The sequence below is a fragment of the Gracilinanus agilis genome, chromosome 3 (genome assembly GCF_016433145.1).
Source record: "Gracilinanus agilis isolate LMUSP501 chromosome 3, AgileGrace, whole genome shotgun sequence".
Taxonomy (NCBI): Eukaryota; Metazoa; Chordata; class Mammalia; order Didelphimorphia; family Didelphidae; genus Gracilinanus; species Gracilinanus agilis.
This window is the reverse complement of record NC_058132.1, coordinates 407163206-407185608: the sequence shown is the minus strand read 5'-3', so window position 1 is coordinate 407185608 and position 22403 is coordinate 407163206. Positions and strand designations below refer to the sequence as shown.

At 37.6% G+C, this 22403-nt stretch overlaps 1 protein-coding gene across 1 annotated transcript in view; it reads left to right on the top strand.

The window, feature by feature from the left end:
* Positions 1–22403, top strand: part of PWP2 (PWP2 small subunit processome component) — a 40537-nt gene that overhangs the window by 5589 nt on the left and 12545 nt on the right. Inside the window, exons 5-16 of the mRNA XM_044670198.1 lie at positions 2657–2800; positions 4306–4441; positions 5904–6133; positions 9797–9940; positions 11669–11739; positions 13236–13372; positions 14520–14668; positions 15752–15899; positions 16491–16641; positions 17931–18111; positions 19667–19814; positions 21526–21634. Of these exons, the coding sequence (XP_044526133.1) occupies positions 2657–2800; positions 4306–4441; positions 5904–6133; positions 9797–9940; positions 11669–11739; positions 13236–13372; positions 14520–14668; positions 15752–15899; positions 16491–16641; positions 17931–18111; positions 19667–19814; positions 21526–21634 (1748 nt within the window). The remainder of the gene's footprint in view (positions 1–2656; positions 2801–4305; positions 4442–5903; positions 6134–9796; positions 9941–11668; positions 11740–13235; positions 13373–14519; positions 14669–15751; positions 15900–16490; positions 16642–17930; positions 18112–19666; positions 19815–21525; positions 21635–22403) is intronic.

Sequence of the window (22403 nt, the reverse complement as noted above, 5' to 3'; positions counted from 1 at the left end):
GAATTATGGCTTTGTGCTACAGTCAGAACACCCACTAATGTACTTTTGGGTGAAGTAATCAATACTATTTGATTCTCCCTTGGATCATCTAATTTCCTTCAATGAATTCCCCCTATTTCCTGGGGTTAGGCACCTGTAGGTCTTTGAGGTTCAGGATACTGGATTGTAAGGGTTCTTAGGGCCATCTTAGGACAGGGTGGTAGGGCCTTTGGGGCTCTGGCATGTCCTGCTCTGAGCTGTGCTTGCCTTCTGGTTGCTATTGCCTCCTGAGACTTTCTCTATAGAAGCCTCTAGTCTTGCAGGTTCAGGCCAGCCAGCCCATCAGGCTCCAGGCCCTTCTCTGGTGGTATAGGGAAGTTGTGGACTTACTTGCTTTTTCTGGAGGTAGCTTTCTTGTTGGTTTCCTTTCTTATTGCCCATAATTTCTCACAGGATTTCTTGATCAGTTGTTAGTTTGGTGTGAATTTTAGGTTTTACTAGAATTGGTGTTGGGTAGCCTACTTACTTACCTCCATTGTGGCCAGAAGTTCTCAGCCCATCTTTTAATAGTCTTACTTTACTATTGTTGCTGTATGGCAGTGAATCCTGAGTACCACTGCTTCAGAAGAACTAAAAATGGACACAGGGCAGTGGAAAGGTACATGGTGAGTGTGAGCCTTTTTTTTTTTTTTTTTAACCCTTAACTTCAGTGTATTGTCTCATAGGTGGAAGAGTGGTAAGGGTGGGCAATGGGGGTCAAGTGACTTGCCCAGGGTCACACAGCTGGGAAGTGGCTGAGGCCGGGTTTGAACCTAGGACCTCCTGTCTTTAGGCCTTACTCTCACTCCACTGAGCTACCCAGCTGCCCCGTGTGAGCCATTTTTAACGCATAACTCATGAGGATCTTCAAAGAACATGAATAAAGGATGTCATTAAAGAACTATATGATCAAAAGAGAAAATTGCTGCTCATGTGGCAAAAGGGAGAGGCAATATGTGGAAAACCTAAATGTCCATGGAGACCCTCAGGAGCTTAGGAAAAATTGAGGAAAGCCTCCATTATGTAGGAGAGATCTCCTGAAGTGAATTTTCTGGAAGACATGGACAAAAGTCTGACTGGTGGGGCAGATATGAAATGATTGTGATCTGTATCCTTGGAGGGAACTCTTGAATTGATGAGGTCACAGATCCAATTCAGCAATTAACATTTTGATTCTCCCTGTCCTTTGTTTGGTCAAGAACTCTTCCTTTATCCATGGTTGTGAAAGTGTGTCTCTAGTTGGATTGTGATGCAATCTTTTTCTTTTTTTTTTTTTTTTAAACCCTTCCCTTCTGTCTTATAATCAGATACTAATTATCAGTTCTAAGGCAGAAGAGTGGTAAGGGCCAGGCCAGTGATAGCAAGCCTTTTAGAGACCCCCTTGCCCCTGCCATGCCCTCCACCCCCTCGACCATATCCTGTCCCCCAAACGAAGTCCTCCCACTGGGCTGCTGGGCAGAGAGGCAGGTGAAATGAGGACTGTCCTCAGCACACATAGGGGGCGGGGAGTGACCTGAGTGCTCTGCTCCCCTCCAGCTCTGCTGCCTATGAGTTGCCCACTTTACCCCCTGTGCACTCCCATTGGCTGCTGGGCAGAGGGGCAGGGGATGTGAAAAAATGTGCTCAGGCATGATGGAGAGGAGGAGGGGAGCAGCTTCTCCTCAGTCCCTCTGCCTTTCTAGTAACAAATTCTGGTGGCGGACAGTGTAGGTGCCCACAGAAAATGCTTTACGTGCCCTCTTTGGCATGTGTGCCATAGGTTCACCATCATGGGGCTAGACAGTTGGTGTTAATTGACTTGCCCAAGGTCACACAGCTAGTCAGTGTCTGAAGTCATATTTGAACTCAGGATCTCCCATTTCCAGGCCTGGCTTTCTTTTTACTTGAACCACCTAGGTACCCTGATGTGATCTTTAATATGGAGTTCATGAATCTATTTGGAACTTATTGTGACACAGGGTGTGGGCTCTTGGTCTAAGTTTAATTTCTGCCCAATTTTCTGAATTTTTTTCTCTTGCAAATAATAAGTTCTTACCTTAGCTGAGGTCTTTGGGTTTATATAACTTATTGTTTTTGTTTGTTTCTATATATTATGTGCTTTATCTGTTTCATTGATCAATTTTTCCTTTTTTTTTTTTTTTTAAATCAGTTCCCAGTAGCTTTATTGCTCTTTAGTATAGTTTGACCTCTGGCGTTGCTAAGTACCACTTCTGGAAGAGCATTCTTTACTAGAACCTGAGAGGGTCATAGTTGCTTAACTTGTTCAAGGAGTCCTATTCAGTAGTGTCTCCCAAGAAAACAGTGATTGAATTAGAAGACCTTTCAGAGCATGGTCATAGGAATAACTAGTTTGTGTGCTGATTGTATACAGTATACTCAGTTGTTTCAGGAATCGATAGTATAGTTTGAATTATCCATTCCTTCTGCTTGATTCCTTCTTCATGTCTATTAATTGTATCATATTAATCTGTACTGAATTATAGACAGAATTTGGGAATGCAGATAAGAATCTGCAGGTATTGGACTGAGAAGTTTTCGAGTTATCTATTCTAGACCTTTCTCAACTGTGGCAATACTATGAGTATTTAAAAAAACCCAACTTGTTACATGTGTAACTTCTTTACTATTCATTTGGCAGGAGATTTGTGGTGGCAAAAGACAACATTGCCCAAATGTATTATGCTCCTGGAAAGAAGCGAGAATTTAATGCTTTTGTCTTGGACAAAACTTACTTTGGGCCATATGATGAGACTACATTCATTGATTGGACTGATGATTCTAAGTAAGTAATACATATATTGTTTGTTGGTGATGAATGTGTATAAAGACCTGTATTGGGTGAAGAAAAATGGGATACTAGGTCATATTACTAAAACTCCATTTGTTGCCTTAGTTTAAGCCTTATTCTGATGGCAAACTTCTGGAAAGTAGACCATAGTAATCTGGATGCAATTTATTTAACTAGAACATCTAAGATACAGTGATATTTTTACTTGAAAAAGTATTTTTAATTTTGTATCAGGTAGGAAAAAACTAAACTCTTGTGATGATTACTATTTATAGACATAATTTAAATCTGAATCTTTTTATTTGCATTATATACATGATATTGTGTTGTTGTGACCAATAGAAATGGTTCCAGAAATGTTCAAATAAATTTTGTACTTTAGATGTTGCCTGAATATTGTCAAGTTGCTTTCAAAATATTAACACCATAAAAACATTTCATAAGAACATAGCTATGCAGCTGGAAGAGACCTTAGAAGTCCAACTTGTTCATTTTTTGCATATGAGGAAACTGAGGCCTAGAAGAGCTAAATGATTTGCCCAGTATCATGCAGATAGCACAAGTGAAGCTGGCCTTTAAGCCCAGATTGTCTGACTCCAGATTGAGCATTCTTTCTACAATGTGGTATGTTTTGTAAAGTACAGAGTGAGGTATAGAGATTTTAAAAGAGCACCTGTTCCTTCATCTTTATTGTGGTTCTTGGTATTATGATTTATCAGCACTTTTCAAATGACAGGTGCTCAAATGCAGTCTGTCAAGATTAATTCTACTTGTTCTCCCTGTATTTGGGAACTGATTTATGTGGTAGTTTATTTTCACAAGTTAAAAGTTATGAATAAATAGAGTAATGGTCAGTGAGCTGGCCTTGGAATCTGAAAGATTTGGTTTTAGTTTTTGTTCCTGAAACATTAGTTATATGACCTTGGTCACTCTACCTACAATACATTCTCATAATACAGCCTAAAATGATCTTATCTTTTCTTCCCTCCCACTTCTTATTGGATTTGAAGTCTTTTTAATATAAAAACTATTGTATTAAAGTCACACCATCATCCCACTGTCACCCCCCTATCTCTTGCTCAATCTAGAAAAGATGCCCATAAATTAGAACCATCCAGAGAAGTGCAGCCCTGATAGTGATGTAAAGAATATAAGACTTAGGAAAAACATCATAGAAGTTTTCAAATATTTTAGCGGGATTAGATTTATTCTACTTGGCCCCAGAAATCAGAAATAGGAACAATATCTTGCAAATGCAGAGAGATAAATTTAGGCTTGACTTCATTTTCTAATTATTAGAGCTCTCCAAAAGCAGATTGGGCTCCTTTTTGAACTCTCACTAGCATCTTTAAGCCTGAGTTGGATAACCAGTTATCAGGCAAGTTGTAGAGGAGCCCCTTGTTCAAATATGGACATGGTGGTCTCTACACTCCCTTAGATGTCCCTAAGATTTTAAATTTGTAATGTCTAACTTGAATTACTTTTTCTTGTGATTCTAGGTGCTTTGTGATTGGGAGCAAGGACATGACAACCTGGGTGTTTGGAGCAGAACGATGGGACAATTTGATCTACTACTCACTAGGAGGTCATAAGGATGCTATTGTAGCCTGTTTCTTTGAAGCTGAAAGTTTGGATGTATGTAGACAAGCAAAATATTCATTGCAAAAATTTGATTCAAACCATAGATATAGATAATGGTTTCATAGTAGTCTAGAAAAGAATAGCAATGGAGGATGCCCTTGGGACTTTCTAGTCAGTGTTCTATTAGGTTAAATGCTTCTGGTATCCCTTTTTCTAACAGCTACCTGCTTGGCTACTTGACCAAGTCTTCTCATATATCTATTTGCTATTTCATCTCCTCCCTTTTGATAGTGATTTGTACTTATATATCTTTATATCTCTATCTGCCTACATATTTATTTCCATTCATCCATCTATTAACCTTGAAGAGGGGGGAAATGTACTGTAGAATGTGTAGACATGGGAGATAGACTATCAGAATCTTTATTTTTCAACAAGACCCAGCTCAGGTTCTTTGTCCTCTGTGAAGCCTTTCCTAATAACCCCAAGTTGTTATAAGTGGTAATTTTGAGAGGGAACATTCTTCTAATGACATAGGATATCAGGGAAGACTTCACAGAGGAAACAGAACTTGAATTAGATCTTTTAAGGAGTTAAAAAGGGAAGTATACTAAGTATACTTCATGTGTGACTACACAGACCCAGGAGAGGGAATTTCACATTTGTGCAATAGGTTGTCTAGTCTGGCCTTAGCAGAATTAGAGGGTCTGTTAAATTCTGTTTTGAAAGAGACCTTGCCAATTCTTTTACTCCTCAGTTATTAGTTTTGTCAACATTCCCCACAGTATCTATTCAAACCTGTCTCTTCTCCCCTCAGGGTAAAAAGAGGAACTCTGTGAAATTGTGAGATTCTTGGATATTCCCTATTTTTCAGAGTTCTGTAGCTGTGGAGAAGATGCTCTTAATGCCAGATTCTTAATTTATAAATGCAGAGTAATAAAGAGACAAAAGAATGGAAAAACAAAGTTTTTTAGGGCAAAAACCTTAATGTTTCTTCCTATGGTTTCTAAGGTTACTATGATATAAACAGGATTGCCAAAAATTTTGTTGATGAAATCCATTATGTCTTAAGACATTCTATTACTCCTGCTAATTAGTTTGCCTAGAAAAGCTTTTTGTTGTAGCAATTATTTTTTTTATCTCCATTCTTTTTTTTTTAAACTCTTAACTTCTGTGTATTGGCTCCTACGTGGAAGAGCGGTAAGGGTGGGCAATGGGGGTCAAGTGACTTGCACAGGGTCACACAGTTGGGAAGTGTCTGAGGCTGGATTTGAACCTAGGACCTCTCGTCTCTAGACCTGACTCTCAATCCACTGAGCTACCCAGCTGCTCCCATCTCCATTCTTTTTTAAAAATCATATGTTGAGAGCAATGCCTTGCACTTTAATAGACATTTAATTTTTGATAAATTGAATTGATTTCTTTTAGCAATTACTTTCTTTCATTGTGGGTTCCATGAAGGGAGGGAGCAAGAGAGTGTCGCCTTTTTGCTAATCTGTATATTTTGGCCTCATAGCTGTACACTTTGAGCCAAGATGGGACCCTCTGTGTGTGGCAGTGTGACACTGAGCTAGATGGCCTGAGATTGAAAGCTCCTAAAGGTTGGCAGGCAGATGTACTGCAGAGGGATAAGGAGGAAGAGGAGGAAGATGATGACATTGAAAAAGAGAATGATATCATTCGTGGGAAAACCATTCCGGATGATGAAAAGAAAATGGACAAAGTAAAATACTCACATGTAGCAAAGTAAGTGCTCTTATTCGAAGAATTAAATTCAACAACCATTTATTTCAAGCAGATAGTGGATGCTCTGGTATATTAGGTGGGTGTTGCTGTTGAATGATTTTCATATTCTGAGACCGGAATGGAATAACCTTTATGCTCAGCTAGTTGTACATTTGGTAATTTTGGTATGACATTAAGCCTCTTGTCATTCAACAGTAAATCTCCTATCTTCCCCTTCCACTCTCTTATGGAACTCTCATTCTGTTTCTAACAAACTGCTTTTCCTTTTATACTTCTGTTTTCTTTCAATAATGGAAACCTCACTTTCCCCAGTAGATATGCTATCCCTAGTCACTTTTCTGGTACCAGCAGTGCCTACTCTTGTGCTCCTGGTATTTGTCCAGGAGGAGTAGGTGTGTTTGTTGCTATTCATTGCCACTATTAATTGCCACTCCCCCCCCCCCCCCCCCATCAGGAACATTTGACATATTCTCCTTTGAGGTTTATTCTATTCAGATATTTCATCTTCTTTTTAGATGCTGATTATTTTCTTTTTTTTTCCAGGTTCAGTCCCTGACTTATAATCTTCTCCACCCCAACTCCTGTCCTTATACCTGGCATCATTTGAGACCCCTTTGCTTTTCACTTCCTCAGTTTTCTATATATTTCATGATCTACACCTTTAGTCCATTTTAGCTGCCTTTAGGAATGGTCTATTGTTTCCACAAATGTTCCTTTTCCATTCTAATTCATGCAATCCATGACCCTGGAATTCTCTGCCTTTGTCACACTTCTCTTAAAACTATTCTTTAATTCAATCTCCAGTAACTCTACTACTCCTTCCTGCTGTTCTAGGCCATCGTCCCTACTGTGACTGCCTTTTTTTTTTTTTTTTTTTTTTAATCTTCAACAGTCTCATCTGGTAATTAACCAGTTAAGCAGATTTCTTGAATCCCTGTCCTCTTGTCTTTTTTTTTTTTTTAGGTGACAACAACACAATTTAATGTTACTTAGATTTATAGTCAATTTCTGTTATGATACTGTAAAACATGATTGAGCATGGAAAAAGCACCTTGATGGACTAAGTCAAACTTCTTAAAAAGGACTTGATAAGGAAGTGAATCATTCTATTAAAAGTGCCTATTTTGATGGTACCAGAAAAAACCCAAGCTTTTGCTGTCTACAGAATAGTCAGTGTACAACTTACCACATTTTCTACATTGCACCTCTCCTTTCTTAACAAACCCCATCCCCCAGATTACTTCCACTGTCCCATCTCTGCTGAGTGATATTAAAGGCAACTATATTTGTCCACTACAAAGTTGGGTTACATATCTCAACTGGGTCCTCATTGTAGCAAATCTTTTTACTATCCATCATATTGCCTATACCATCTGCTCCATATCTTCTCTTCTTTTCAGACTCCTCTTTTCTCCCTGCCCTCAGAGGATTTTGTCTCCATATATTCTCAAAATTCAGACCCTTTTCACTTGCTTGGGTAGTTCAATAACCTCTTAATTGGTCTCCTTACATCTAGTTTATCCTCTCTTCACTATCTTCTACCATACATTGGTGAAAGTGACATTCCCAGAGCACAGGGCTGACTAGGTCATTCCCCTGCTCAAGTATCTTCTGTGGCTTCTCATTTTTTCTAGAGTAAATAAAAATTCTTCTCCAGTATTCAAAGCACAATTTGGCTACAACTTGTATTTCCAGGTTGATTACTTATTACTCTTATTGCATTGTCTTCTGCCTTCCTGCAAGAGTAGCTTATACTATCCCTTCTTCAAAGAATGGTACTACATATCTAGAGTTTTCTCCTTCACCTCTGCTCTTTGGAAGCCTTCATTCCTTACAAGTATGCCAGACCTGGAATCAGGAAGACTCATCTTCCTGGGTTCAAATACAGTTTAAGATACTTGTTAGTTGTGTGACCTTGGGAAAATCACTTAATCCTATTTGTCTCATTTTCCTCATCTGTAAAATGAGCTGGAGAAGGAAATGGCAATCCAGTCCAGTATCTTTGCCAAGAAAACCCCAAAAGGGATGACAAAGAGTCAGACATGACTGAAAAACTATGAACAACAACAACAGGCAGTGTGGAGGATACAGAACACTTGTACACATAAAACAATTAAAAAATAGTACAGTGTGACATAAACTGCTAAAATGAAGTGGCACAAGAAGGGAATACCATAGAATGAATAAAGGAGAAATGAATGTGTGCTAAAGTGGTCAGAAGAAGATTTAAGGACTTTAAAGAATGGATTTGAGTAAGAAGAACAAGAACGGAAATTTTATTTAGAATGCCTTCATGGGCAGAGATGAGGAAAAAATAGTCATTATGGAACTGCAAGAGAGGATTGTTGAAATCCCTATGGAGAGAGGAGCATCATAATGGTCATAATTGACAAATAGCTAGCCCACATGCCATCTTGGACCCATGTACTGTATTACTGGTGTGAATAATGGAAAGGTACTGGAAGATAATATAATCTCTCCATTTATTATTTTCAAAACTTGATTTTTGTAATATTTTAATGTATTTAAGGAAGAGTTTAGAGGTCTTGGGTTTAGGTCCTAACTCTGCCACTTCTGTCTTTGTGATCTTGGACAAGTCCCTTAACTTTTGCTCCTCAGTAAAATGACCGAGTTGGACTTCATAACCTATAAGGTCCTTGCCAGCTCTAAATTTATGCTCCTCTGTCTAGTACATTCCCTTTGGTCATCTTTCTGGATAACTGGGTCCTGCTTTCCTAAGATACCATTGGACTATCCAGGGCATCCTCAGCCCTAAAACTAAGAGACTCTGGAGAGATGAATTTGAAATATCTAGAGGCCTCTCCTGTAATTTGTTCTGTTCATGTGGGTCTTAAACAAATATTGCTTTATGTTGCACTTACTTATATATTCCTTGAGAAGTGTAGGACATAGTGGCTATAGGCTAGGCCCTAGAGCCAGTTTCAAACCTGATTACAAGTTCTGCCTCTGACTCTCAGAAGTTCTGTAACTGGGCATATAGCAAGTAGTCTTATAGGTATGCCATGCTACTCTCTTAAGAACATATGTTAGATATTTAAATTGCCAGTCTGTATCATTGGTAGAATTTCTTCACCAATGTGTGAAGTCATACTGATGAAATTATAGATAGGGACCCCCCAAAAAGGACCTGCTTTTATTCCCCAGTGATCTGTTGTAAACTTCCAGAGGGCATGAATTATCTCTTACTTCTCTTGATTTCCCCAGAATCTTGCCTTCCATGTACCCAAATACTTAAGAAATGTTTCTTTTGGTGGGGGGCAGATGAAGAAGAACAGTTTCACAGTTGTGTTGTAGTTCAAACCTGAGATGTGTTTTGGAAGTGATGGTAATGAGATAGATAAACACTGTGAAAGGATTTCAGATTCATTTGGAAACTCATAGGAGAAGGCACTTTAAAGGTGAGGAGAACAGAGAGAATGGTAAATGAGGGTAGAAACTCATTACTACCACACAGGTTGGCCTTGTCATAAGAATTATATTCACCTTATATTAAACTGAACTGTTCTCATAAGTTGTGTCCAGAAAAAAAATGCCTTGACCTGAAATATCCAAATAATTGAGGTGAACGTATTAGAGGATTTGTTTGCCACCTGAATCATTTCCTAACTTAACTGTAGCTCTTTGATCTTCACATTGTTTTAGATACTTTTTCAACAAAGAGGGAGATTTTAATAATCTTACATCTGCTGCATATCACAAGAAAACTCACCTTCTAGTCACTGGCTTTGCTTCTGGAATCTTTCATCTACATGAACTACCCGAGTTCAACTTAATCCATTCCTTGAGGTGAGTTCATTTCCCATTTGTGGTATATACTATATTCTATACACTCTACTATGATGAAAATCCTCAAAGAACTGAAAAAGTGAAATTACTTTGAGTTAGTGGAGAGTATTCACATGAAAGGGGCAGCTGGGTGGCTCAGTGGATATAGTGTTGGGCCTGAAGTCAGGAAGACTCATATTCCTGTGTTCAAATCTGGTCTTGGACACTTATCCTATCTTACGCTGATCAAGTCACTTAACCCTGTTTCTTCATCTGTAAAATGAGCTGGAGAACGAAATGGTAAAATATTGGACATGACTGAAAAATCACTGAAGAATAGCAATTCACACCAATGAATTCTGGCATTAACATGTTTCCAATTACATGGTTATTTTTCTTTTGTTCTATGACAGAAATTCTGTTGTGTCCAACTCTTCATGACCCCTTTTGGAGTTTCCATAGCAAAGATATTGTAGTTGCCGTTTTCTTCTCCAGCTCATTTTTTTTACATATGAGGAAACGGAGGCAAACAATGTTAAGTGAGGCCAGATTTGAACTCAGGAAGATAATTTCCAGGCCTGGCACTCTTATCTGTTGCACCACTAGACAGTCTCTGATGAAATCATTAGGGATTTAAGCCAGTTTGTTTATTTTAGCTCATGTAGTTAAAAAAAAAAAATTCTGCTTTCCTTCACCCCATCCACTGTAACAGAATGATTGGACTTGGGCGGGGAAAAAACTCAGCAAGGCATGCATCACTGAGATAAAATGGAACACACATACAAATTCTACATTTCCTGGTAAATTTTGAAGAGGATTAAGATTTCAAAACTTGTATATTGTCTTGTTGTTTAAGTTTATTGATTAAAATGTCTCATATTAGTTTATATATTTTTTTCAGTGACAGCAATATAGGTGATGTTTGATTTAGAAATTTGGTGATAAATGTTTATTCTTAAGCTTTACTCATTGTCTTTTGATAGGTTTAATTTTTTTGTGATTAAAAATTTTTTTTGTTAACTTCATTGAGGAGTGGCATTATTAATGGAGTTGGTTTAATAGTGTTTTCTCTGTCATCTTTTCTGGAAATAGCACTATAATATTTGAAGCAAGTTAGATCATAGCCATCTCATTCATATTTTTAAAAAAACCTTTACCTTTTGTCTTAGAATTGATATTAAGTATAGGTTCTAGGGCAAAAGAGCAGTTAAGGGCTAGGCAAACAGGGTTAAAGATTTGCCCAGGGTCACACAGCTAAGAAGTGTCTGAGGCCAGATTTGAAAACAAGTTCTCCCATCTCCAGGTCTGCACTGTCTACTGAGCCATCTAGTTACTCCTGGTATCCTATTCATTTTGCCTTTGAATGCTCACTGAATCATTGCTGAATTTCATAATCTAATATGTGAGCAGTGTCATCCTCCTCATTATCATAGCTAGTATTTATGTAGTGCTTTAAGGCTTGCAAAGGGCTTTATGGATATTGCCTCAATTTATCCTCACAGCAACTCTAGGAAGGGGAAACTGACGTGGGAAGTGATTAAGTGACTTGCTTATCCATAGTCTGACAGCTGGTTAAGAATCTGAGGCTGGCAAACAGACTTTCCTTTCTCTAGTTCTTTCCCCATATTACTTATCTGCCTTATAAAGTATATAATCCACAGAAATTATATTGATCTTTGAATAGTCCAGTTAGAATTGTCCTTTGCTATATTCTCTTTGTATTTATCTCTATTTTGGTCTTTTCTGTAGTATTTCAGATCAGAAGATTGCATCTATCTCTATCAACAGCACAGGAGACTGGATTGCCTTTGGATGTTCAGGTTTGTGTCTCTTGAGTCAAACCACACACACACAGAAAGTTCACTTAATTCTTTTCCTCAGTAGACTTGGGCTTAGCTGCTGAGGTTGGAATAAAAGCTTTGAGCTAGAAGGTCATTGAAGCTTGTACAGCTTCTTGGGCAGCATAAGCCAAATTAAAAGCCCTTTACTGTTAAGGAAAGTCTTAGATAATACCCAAGAGGTGGCTCTAAATTCCTTTACCATCTTTGTCAATTGTAACAGGATTGAAAGGAGTCATGTCTGACATCAGTTGGGAGGTTTTTTGTATGGCAAGATGGAAGTCAGTTTAAGTTTTTGAGCTTTTTGTTGCTTATTTTTATAAAAAACATTTTTTGTAAATTTAGACACATCAACAGTGCAATATAGAAAGAAGTACAGAAAAAGGGGATTGTATATGAAATTAAAAGCTTTTACATATAGTTGGTGGGGTTTTTAAGCATATGTTCAGTTTAATATACTAGTACCCACATGGCCCTACTTAATCTGTGTTCCTTTTTGACTTTTGCCTTCTGCGGCATTTAAAAATGTTTCACACTTTTTTCATTCATTTCTTCTTTTCATCACTATCACTATCCAACTCCTACATCACTTACAAGGCCCTCTCCCCCAGCCTTCAATCAGAACTCTTCCTCGTGACGTGTAGTCAAGTAGAATAGACATGGGCCATTTCTGACAATGGCCCACATTTCATTCTGCACATCTGATCAATTTACTTCCTTTCCAAGAGGTAAAAGGCATACTTAAATGACATCAGTCTTACGGAGTTGTGATTAGTCATTGAACTGATTAAAGTTGGGTCTTTCAGAGCAGTTTTCCTTTAGATTATTGTGGTCATTGTATAAATTATTTTCCTGATTCTGCCCATCTTACTCTCCATGAATTTATTCACATTTCCCTGAGTTTCTTTGAATCTATAATAATTCATTGTTAGTATACAATAATTTGTTTAGTGATTCCCCCAATTGGTGGTCACCTACTTTATCTGTTCTTTGTTACAACAGAAAATACTACTGTAAATATTTTTGTACTTGAATCCTTTGCTTTTTTTTTTTTTACCTTACTGGGCCACATGCTTTTTTAAACCCTTACCTTAGAATTGATACTAAGTATGAACCCTAAGGCAGAAGAGCTATAAAGACTTTGGTGTTAAATGATTTGCCCAGGATCACACAGGTAGGAAATGTCTGAGATCAGATTTGAAATCAGGTCCTCCCAACTCCAGGCCTGAAGCTCTGTCCACTGTGCTAGCCACCCCTAACAAGTTATGCACAATGTAGTGATTTTGGGGATTGCAGTTGGAAATTGTTTTCCAAAATATTTAATTCATAGTCTCTGTTCTCCCCCAACCCCCAGCAATGTAGTGGTGGATCTTTTCTCCCATAAACCTTCCAGTTCTTACTGTTTTCTTTTTTGTAATGATTGCTATTCTGGTGAGTATGAGGTGGAACTCAGTTTCTTCTAATGTGTTGATTCCCAGGTTTGGGTCAGCTGCTGGTGTGGGAATGGCAAAGTGAGTCCTATGTATTAAAGCAGCAAGGTCATTTCAACAGCATGGTGTCTTTGGCCTATTCTCCAGATGGACAATACATAGTGACTGGTGGCAATGATGGAAAAGTAAGTTGGGGGGTTTATTATAAACTTGTAGTTAAAACCAACATTAGTCTGCTTTTGTAAGGCTTCAGAAAAATTGCTCATTCTAAAGGTTCCTCTGAAGTAACTGTTTCACCTCATATTACTTAACTATTTAATAGATCCTTAACTAATTCACAGATACTACCTGAGGAGTATGGATATGCAATCTGTTCACAATTCCATTAATTTGAAATGGTATAGCTATAGTTTAATTCCTAGACAGAAAGAAATAATTCCTTATGTTTTCTTTCAGTCTAAGAAAGAAACAAGTATAACAACTTAACTGTATGTGGGTTAGATTTAGGTATTTGTGTCTTAGAATTTTATTTAAGATTCAGTGTTCTTGTATTTGTCAGTGATTGGTTCTAATTAATTATCTATGGTTAGCATCTCTGTAAGTTGCTATCATATTGGTAAAATACAAGTTGTGCTTCCAGGCTTCTAAATATGAAGGGATTTCTTTATATGTATCATTTTTCAGTTAAACAAACTTTCCCGCCTATTTTCTTAAATCATTTGGTCATTATTTCTGTTTTGGTTGACCCTGAAGACAAAGTAAATGGGGCTTGAGGCTAGGGACAGTACTATTCTTCTTATTTTGTCACTTCTGATCTTGATTGACTTGAAATTTATAACATGTAGTGGTATCTTTAGTTCTTAGCACCAGAGTGAGAATGAGATGTGACATTAGTGCCACAGGAAATTGAGAATATATATATATTTTTTAAACCCTTATACTTCGGTGTATTGTCTCATAGGTGGAAGATTGGTAAGGGTGGGCAATGGGGGTCAAGTGACTTGCCCAGGGTCACACAGCTGGGAAGTGGCTGAGGCCGAGTTTGAACCTAGGACCTCCTGTCTCTAGGCCTGACTCTCACTCCACTGAGCTACCCAGCTGCCCTTGAGAATATATTTTAATGAACTCCCTTCTTGAGTGATACCTAGCTCATTTCCTGTTCTCTGATGAAATTGGATTATAATGTGATTCCCTTTTAAACAGCAGTTATAGCTAAATATGTAAATATCTGTAGTTTAACTTTAACATCATTCACTCTATTTGTGGATATGAGTGGAACTTATGAGGGTATTATAAATTTCACAGATCTTCCACAAACCTTTTCTGTTGCAGGTGAAAGTATGGAACACCTTGAGTGGGTTCTGCTTTGTCACATTTACAGAGCACACCAGTGGGGTCTCTGCTGTGACATTCACTTCCACAGGTTATGTTGTTGTTAGTGCTTCTTTGGATGGAACAGTTCGAGCCTTTGATCTCCACAGGTATTAAAATTTCATATTATATTAAAATGTATACTTAGAATTTTAGAACTGGAAGGTACCTTAAGGTGACCTAGTACAGCTCTCATTTTACAGATGAAAAAAACGAAGGCCCAAAACATCTTTTCTGAATTATTCTCTGCCATTCTACTCATTGACTGAAATTTAAGATGCAAAAAAAATGTATGTTGTCAGTATTCTTGGGTACCACAGTTTTGTTTCTGAAACACAGATTGCTTGAGAATAGAACCAGAAGAGTGTCATAGAATCTCAGAATTGGAAGTTTTTGGAGGACAAATCTTGTCCATTCCATATGTGAACAGGAGTCTCCTCTATAACATCCATTCTACACTAGAAAACCTGTAGTAAAGGGGAATCCAACACTTCCTGGGGCAGCCCATTCCATTTTTGTATGCCCTGATTGGCAAGTTTTTCTTTAAATCAATTTCTTTATATCAAGCTAAAATTTGCATCTCTACAATTACTACACATTATTCCTAATTTTGTTCTGTGGGGCCAATAGAATAATTAGAATTACTTGTCTACATAATAGTCCTACGATACATGAAAGCAACTGTCCTGTTGTCCTACATCTTCTCTAGTTTCTTCAGTTCATCTTTATGTGATCTAGCCTTCTGTTCCTTCATCATCTTAGTTGCCTTACTATGGATTTGATCCATATACCAGTGTCTTTCCTATATGTGGTTTACACATACTGTCTGTGTGGGGTGAATAAAATGTATAGTGGGACTGTTATAACCTTTGTTGCATATACCATGCTTCTTTTAATGCCCAAGTCATGTTGAGGTTTTTAAATACTGTTGTCACTTGACAGACTCGTTTAGCACTAATCTCTTAGAGCTTTGTCTTGGCTGGGCTTTTCTCTCCCATTTTGTACTTGTGAAGTTGATTGCTTTCTATTTATTCCTATTAAGTTTCAGCCTATCATTCTAGTTTATTGAGATTTTAGATACTGATTGTTATGTAACACACTAGATATCCTTTAACGGGGATGCCCACCTAGTATTTGTGAAAATGCATTTATAAATTAACAACAATAAAACCTTTTTTTTTTTTCCCTTGCAGATATCGAAACTTTCGCACATTTACATCTCCTCGTCCAACCCAGTTTTCTTGTGTGGCAGTGGATTCCAGTGGTGAAATTGTTACTGCTGGATCCCAGGACTCCTTTGAAATCTTTATATGGTCTATGCAGACTGGTAGATTATTGGATGTAAGGAAAAGGACTTAACATATAACAAACCCTTGGCACAGAAGCATAATATGAATTGCATGTAGGGTTTTGAGGAGGAGGTGATTGTTGTAAATGAACAATAGCATACACGCCTCTTGTTATTATTATCTCATTGAGTCACTACAACAGAGAGAACATCATTGGGATAGGCAGGAGGGAATTCTTTGCTCTCTCATTCATCTTGGTTGGTAGTATAGAGAAAGCAGAATTTCAGAAAATTTTGATGTTTTTAATAGGTCTTAGTCTGTAGGTAAACACAGCATATTTTTTTAATTAACTGATTTTCTGTGAAGCTTTTCTAGTTAGAAAGAAGATCTGTTGTCATTCTAGATGGTTATAGACAAAGAAAGAAGGTGGGGGGGGAGAGGGAGAGAAAAGAGGAGGGGGAGAGAGAGACAGACAGAGACAGAGAATATACAATAGAAGAAATTGTGTGACTTCCTAGAAAGCCTAAAAGGATTATATTTCCAAATATCTCTGTGGTTAAATCACAAGGATGTAGGACTTTATTTTCTTGTTATATTACCCTCTTTTTCTATTCACTTTTCTTTGTAAATGAAATTTTTTTAGGTTTTGTCAGGCCATGAGGGCCCCATCAGTGGCTTGTGTTTTAACCCAATGAAGTCCATTCTTGCTAGTGCTTCTTGGGATAAGACAGTGAGATTGTGGGACATGTTTGATAGCTGGAGAACCAAGGAAACATTAAATTTAACTTCAGATGGTAAGTCTTATGTTATTTGATTTTTAAATACTTTGAAAAGTGTGAGAGAGGAAGTTCAGATTTGTGACTGTAAGTTATAAGATTTCTTCTTTGATTATGTTATTATCAGACTTTGCCTTTTACTTATTTTGTTTTTGCCTTTTGTGGGAGTATTGGTGGTGGAATTCTGGAGAAGTCTGGAAGTTGGTCAGAATGTTGGGGCACAACCACATACTTTAATTGCCAATGTTATCTCTGCTTTAAATATTTTTAGAAAGAAATGTAAGTTGATGAGGGTTAGGATGGTTAGTACTATCCAAAATATAGACTGCTTTTTTGGTGTTAGGCTTTGCTTTTTTTTGATTTTCTGTTCTGTATTTGATCAGCAATGAGAAGGAGAGAGTAACTACAAGTGACAATAATGTTCTCTGTCTCCCTTTGGATTTTACTAAACAGTTACTAACAGTTTAGATATTACTAAACAGTTCCACCTTGGATACTGGAGCATCACTTAAACCTAGCACACTTCACTGGAATCATCTAAAGTCTTTTCATCTCCTATGACAATTCTGTTATCAAGAGTTCTTCATAATATCTCCCCACTTAAGTTCTGATCATCCCAACATCTAGTTTATTTTCTTTGTCTGCTACTTGGTTTTCCTTCTTCCAATCTGTCCTGCGCTTTGGTAACTAAGTGGGGAAAAAAATTAGCAAAACTATTTATTTCCAACTTTATATGCAATGTTCTCTCCTGCAAAGGAGAGCAACATATCTTTTCATCAGGGCAAGTTTTGTCGTCATAATTCTATAAATAGCATTCTGGGTTCTTTCCCCTTATGTTTGCATTTTTATGGTCAATTATGTATATTATTTTCCTTGTTTTTCACTTTGCATCAGTTTGCACATCTTCCTCTGCCTCTTTTTAAAAAATATATTTACGTTTTCTTACAGAATAGTAAATATTTCATTACATTTAAGTTTTTTCACCATTTGTTTAGCAATTCATGACATCTACTTAGTTACAAGTTCTTTACTATCACACAAAATTTTGTCTCTGAACATTTAGGCCTTTATGTCTTTGATCTCTTTTTATGCTTTGCTGTGAAATATGTGGGTTGTAGAACTCTAGATGCACACATTCTTCTTGGAAAGATGCAGCATGAACACAGAAGCTTAATATGTTTTTAGGAGTGATGAGGTTAAGGAAATTATTGAGGTGTGCTCTAGGAAAAATTCAAGACTGATAAACAGATTGTGGTAGATTGTTTCCAACAGTAGAGAGCATTATTAATTTGTGTTTCTTTTTGAAGCTTTAGCAGTGACTTTTCGGCCAGATGGTGTTGAGCTGGCAGTGGCCACATTGAATTCACAGCTCTCATTCTGGGATCATGAAAATGCTGTGCAGACAGGGTCTATTGAGTGCAGGCATGACCTGAAAGTGGGAAGAAAAGAGTTGGACAAGATAACTGCTAAGCATGCGGCCAAGGGAAAGTAAGTGGTGTTTTCCCATGGAGGCCAAGGAATCCCAGAAAGGTGGGATGCAGTATTCATACCCAAAGTCCTGATGTGTTGGTTTATGGGAGGCAAAGTTCATGTAATGGAAGGAGTGCTAAACTTGGAGTCATGAAATGACTTGGTTTAGAATTTGGCCCGTATGTGTAATTATTGCATGACTGTGTATAAGCTACTTAAATTTGCCAAGCCTCTTTTTCCTCATCTGTAAAATGGGGATAATATATGTAATATCTATCTCACAATTTTGTGAGGAAAGCACTTTGCTAATCTTAAAGTGCTATGGAAAAGTGTGCTATTATTTGTAATACATGTTTTAAGATGTAATTTAAATTGGCCAAGTTATTGATTTTCAGCTGTTCTTTTATTTCTGAGAGAAATCAATACTAAAAGGGAAAAATTATAATTTACTTTGAAGATTGTATTTCTATTTTCTTTGCCTTATAGATAAAAAAGTGCTGCATTTTTGCATAGACACTTTGAGATATTCTTAAATTCCATTCTTTCTCATGTTAAATGTGATGGACTTACTAGTTAGGGGATGGGCCTAGTCTCTGGTCTTGGTTCTTTAAATGAATGAATTTGGCAAGTAACTTAATACTTCCTATGTTGTTTCTTCATCTCTAAAGGAGTAGATTCAACTAGATGATCTTTCAGGTCCCTTTTGGCTCTTATGATTTTAAAGATTGGTGATATTGCCTTATTTTACATACCTGAACAACAAGTTAGGAAGCAGAATAAGCCTAGGGAAAAAATTTATCATCCTACTAAATTTTCCCTGCCCCCTTTCTGTATTTCTTATATTCTCTGAGAACTAGAAAACTTTAAAAAAAAAAAAGTATAGCTACAAAGATAGTGTTGAAATTTTTAGTCAAGTCTTCTTTGTTGTTCAGTTTAGTCATGTGACTCCATTTGGGTTTTTTTCCTTTTTTGGCAAAGATACTAGAGTGATTTGCTAAGCACTGAAGAGGCAAAGGCAAAAGGCAATCCCTGTTTATACTATAAAGAGCCTATAATCTGAGGGAGGAGCCATACAAACTACTGTGTTCCAATAAGATATCTATAGGATAAATTAGAAATGATCAATAGAAGGAAGGCACTAAGTTTAAGAAGATTTGGAAAAGGCTTCTTGCATAAGATAGGTAGACTTTAGCTGAGACTTGAAAGAAGTCAGAGAAGCAAAAAGGCAGTGAAAGTGCTGTCAGGAGATGGAGAGTCTCATCCAATAAACAGGCATGGAGAGAATACTTTGAGGAATGGAGAGGATAGCTTGGCTGGACAGTAGAGAAGCCTCAGTCGACCTTGATGTACTGGTAGAGATGAAAGTAAGGGCAGTGCATGCTCAAGGAATGGCATGAACACTATCAGAAAGGGCAAAAAGCATGACATGCTTGGGTCATAGATTTCAACAATTGCTTTTGGAAGTCTTAATTTGTGGTCTGTCTTTTCTAAAAGCTTCATTTTTCAAAAAGTTCTGTTGATACAGGAGAAGGACCAGAACAACAGTTTAAAGAACTTCTTTCTCTTCCTTTAGGTCATTTACCACCTTATGTTATTCAGCAGATGGCCAGTGTATTCTGGCAGGAGGAATGTCCAAGTTTGTTTGCATTTATCACATTAAGGAACAAATTCTCATGAAGAAGTTTGAAATATCCTGTAATTACTCCTTGGATGCAATGGAGGTAAGCCAGAAAGGGGAAAAGCAATTGTTTTCATTGCCTCTGGTGTGGCTATTGCGGTCAGATTCACCTATGTAGCAACAAAATCACTTAGACCTAGATTTATGGGGAATCCCCAGATAACTAATCTTTTACCAGTTAGTTTGAGAAAAGGCACTTGGGGCAACTGGGTAGCTCAGTGGATTGAGAGCCAGGCCTAGAGACAGGAGGTCCTAGGTTCAAATCCGGCCTCAGACACTTCCTAGCTGTGTGACCCTGGGCAAGTCACTTGACCCCTATTGCCTAGCCCTTACCACTCTTCTGACTAAGATGAAGGCAAGGGTTTTAATTTAAAAAAAATAAGTAAATAAAAGCAAACAAATAAACAAACAAACAAATAAATAAAGTCCTGGGGACAAAGAGAAAAGCATACCCATACCCAAGGAACTCATAATATGGTGGTGGAGAAAACATGCCAACAACTTTTGTATAAAGATTTATACAGGATAAGTTGGAGATAATCTTAGAGGGAAGGAACTAACATTAAGGGAAGGCTTCTTGCAGAAGGTGGTATTTATTTTAGTGAGACTTGAAGCTTCCTTCAGGCTGGGGAGGCAGATGAGTAGAGAGAGCATTCCAGGCATGGGGGCAGGGGGTGGGAGTAGGGGTGGGGGGACAAACAGTGAAAGTGAAAGAAGATGGGTGGGGGGAGGGGGAAGGGAATCATGTTTTGAAGGGCTTTGAACACCAAACAAAAAAATGGATGTTTTATCCTGGAGTTGATAAGGAGCTGCTGGACTTTATTGAATATAGTTGGAGCTGGAAGATAACATTCAGACCTCTGCTTTAGGAAGATCAGCTAAGTGGAGGATGGACTGGAGTGGGGAGAGACTTGAGGCAGGGAGACTGGCCTTTTGCAGCAGCACCTACCTAACTGGGTGGATGTCAGGATCAAATGAGAGAATGTGAGTCACACATTTTTCAAGCCTTTAGAGCAGATGTGCCACATGTGTGGGCTGCAACACTCTTGAGCGTAACCTACACCAGTTTAAAATGTAATGGGGAAATATTTAGCAAAATACATAAAAGAACTGTGCTTTTCAGTATTCAAATCACATATGAAAATCATATGAAAATCTCAGCCACTCTAAATCTTAGTCTACATAAATTGCCATGATCCAAATCAAGCTGTCTGGTGATGAGTCTTTCAGAGCTTAGCCCTTGACCAAGAGACCTACATTCTGGCACAAGTCACATGCCTGGATCCTTTTTAGCTCGTGAACCTTGTCAGAGTGTATGTTTCACTGGGGTAGCCTTTTAAGGCCAAGGTTACTACCTCTTTGCCAAGAGTAGTCAGAGTAAGCCTTTAGTATAAAATTAAAACATTTATGGAATTTAAAATAAATGAAATGAAATTGTACCTTGTTAGAGAATTTAGCAGTGGAGTTGCAGAGTCCAGGGAACCTAAAAATCCCTTGGAATCATACATCTAGAGATGTTTTTTGTTTTCCATTGAGGAATTCTTCAGAGACTAAATATTAACTGCTTATTTTAAATAGGCAGAGAGAAGATTCACCCTGCATGTGAAGTTTAGACCAGGTGACCTCCAGGGTCCCTGCCAATTGTGAGATGAGTCCTTCTAGGGATTATACCCATTTTCTTGTAGGTGATTCATTGGATGCTCTTCCTGTTCTATGACTTGAGAATTGATGGCTTTTATCTCTTTTCCTTAAAGGAATTTTTGGATCGAAGGAGAATAACTGAATTTGGCAATCTGGCATTGATTGACCAAGATGCTGCGGATGAAGAAGGCATTGCCTTGGCATTGCCAGGTGTAAGGAAAGGTAAAGTCTTAGAAACTAAGATTTCTGTAAGCATCTTCCTTTTTAACATGGATCAGAGACTTATAAAGTGTATCTAGATATATATTGGGTTGCAGTTTTAAGGCTAATAACAACATGTTATATTTCTATGTATGTATTTAATTTTATTTTTTAAAACCCTTACCTTCCATCTTAGAATCAACACTAAGCACTGATCAGTAAGGACTAGGCAATGGGGGTTAAGTAAAATGCTTAGGGTCACATAGCTAGGAAGTGTTTGAGATCAGATTTGAATCCAGGACTTGCCATCTCTAGACTTAGCTCTCTATCCACTGAATCACCTACTTTCCCCTATATTTCTGTGATTTTAGAGATGACATGACTTTGTGGATAGTATTCTACTTGGAGTTTGGAATCAAGGAGATCCAGATTCAAATTACACCTCTGACTCTGGTCCAAGTTACTTAATTTTCTCATGCCTCAAGAAATGTAGCTACTAAGTCATAGGCAGTTGCCATTTTTAACCTATACCAGCTGTTCCCCATGCTAATGAACTGACATTTTGATAACATTAAAAAAAATTTTTTTTTAAACCAATTACATGTAATAACAGATTTCCACACAAGTTTTCCTTAGTTATATGATTGAACTTATCTCCCTACCTCCCTTACCTTCCCCCCTCCCAATGCTGGCAGGAGATTAGATCTTGGTTAAACATATGTTATCGTACAAAACATTTCCAAATTGTTCATTTTTATAAGTGAGTAATCTTATAAAATCCAAACCCCCA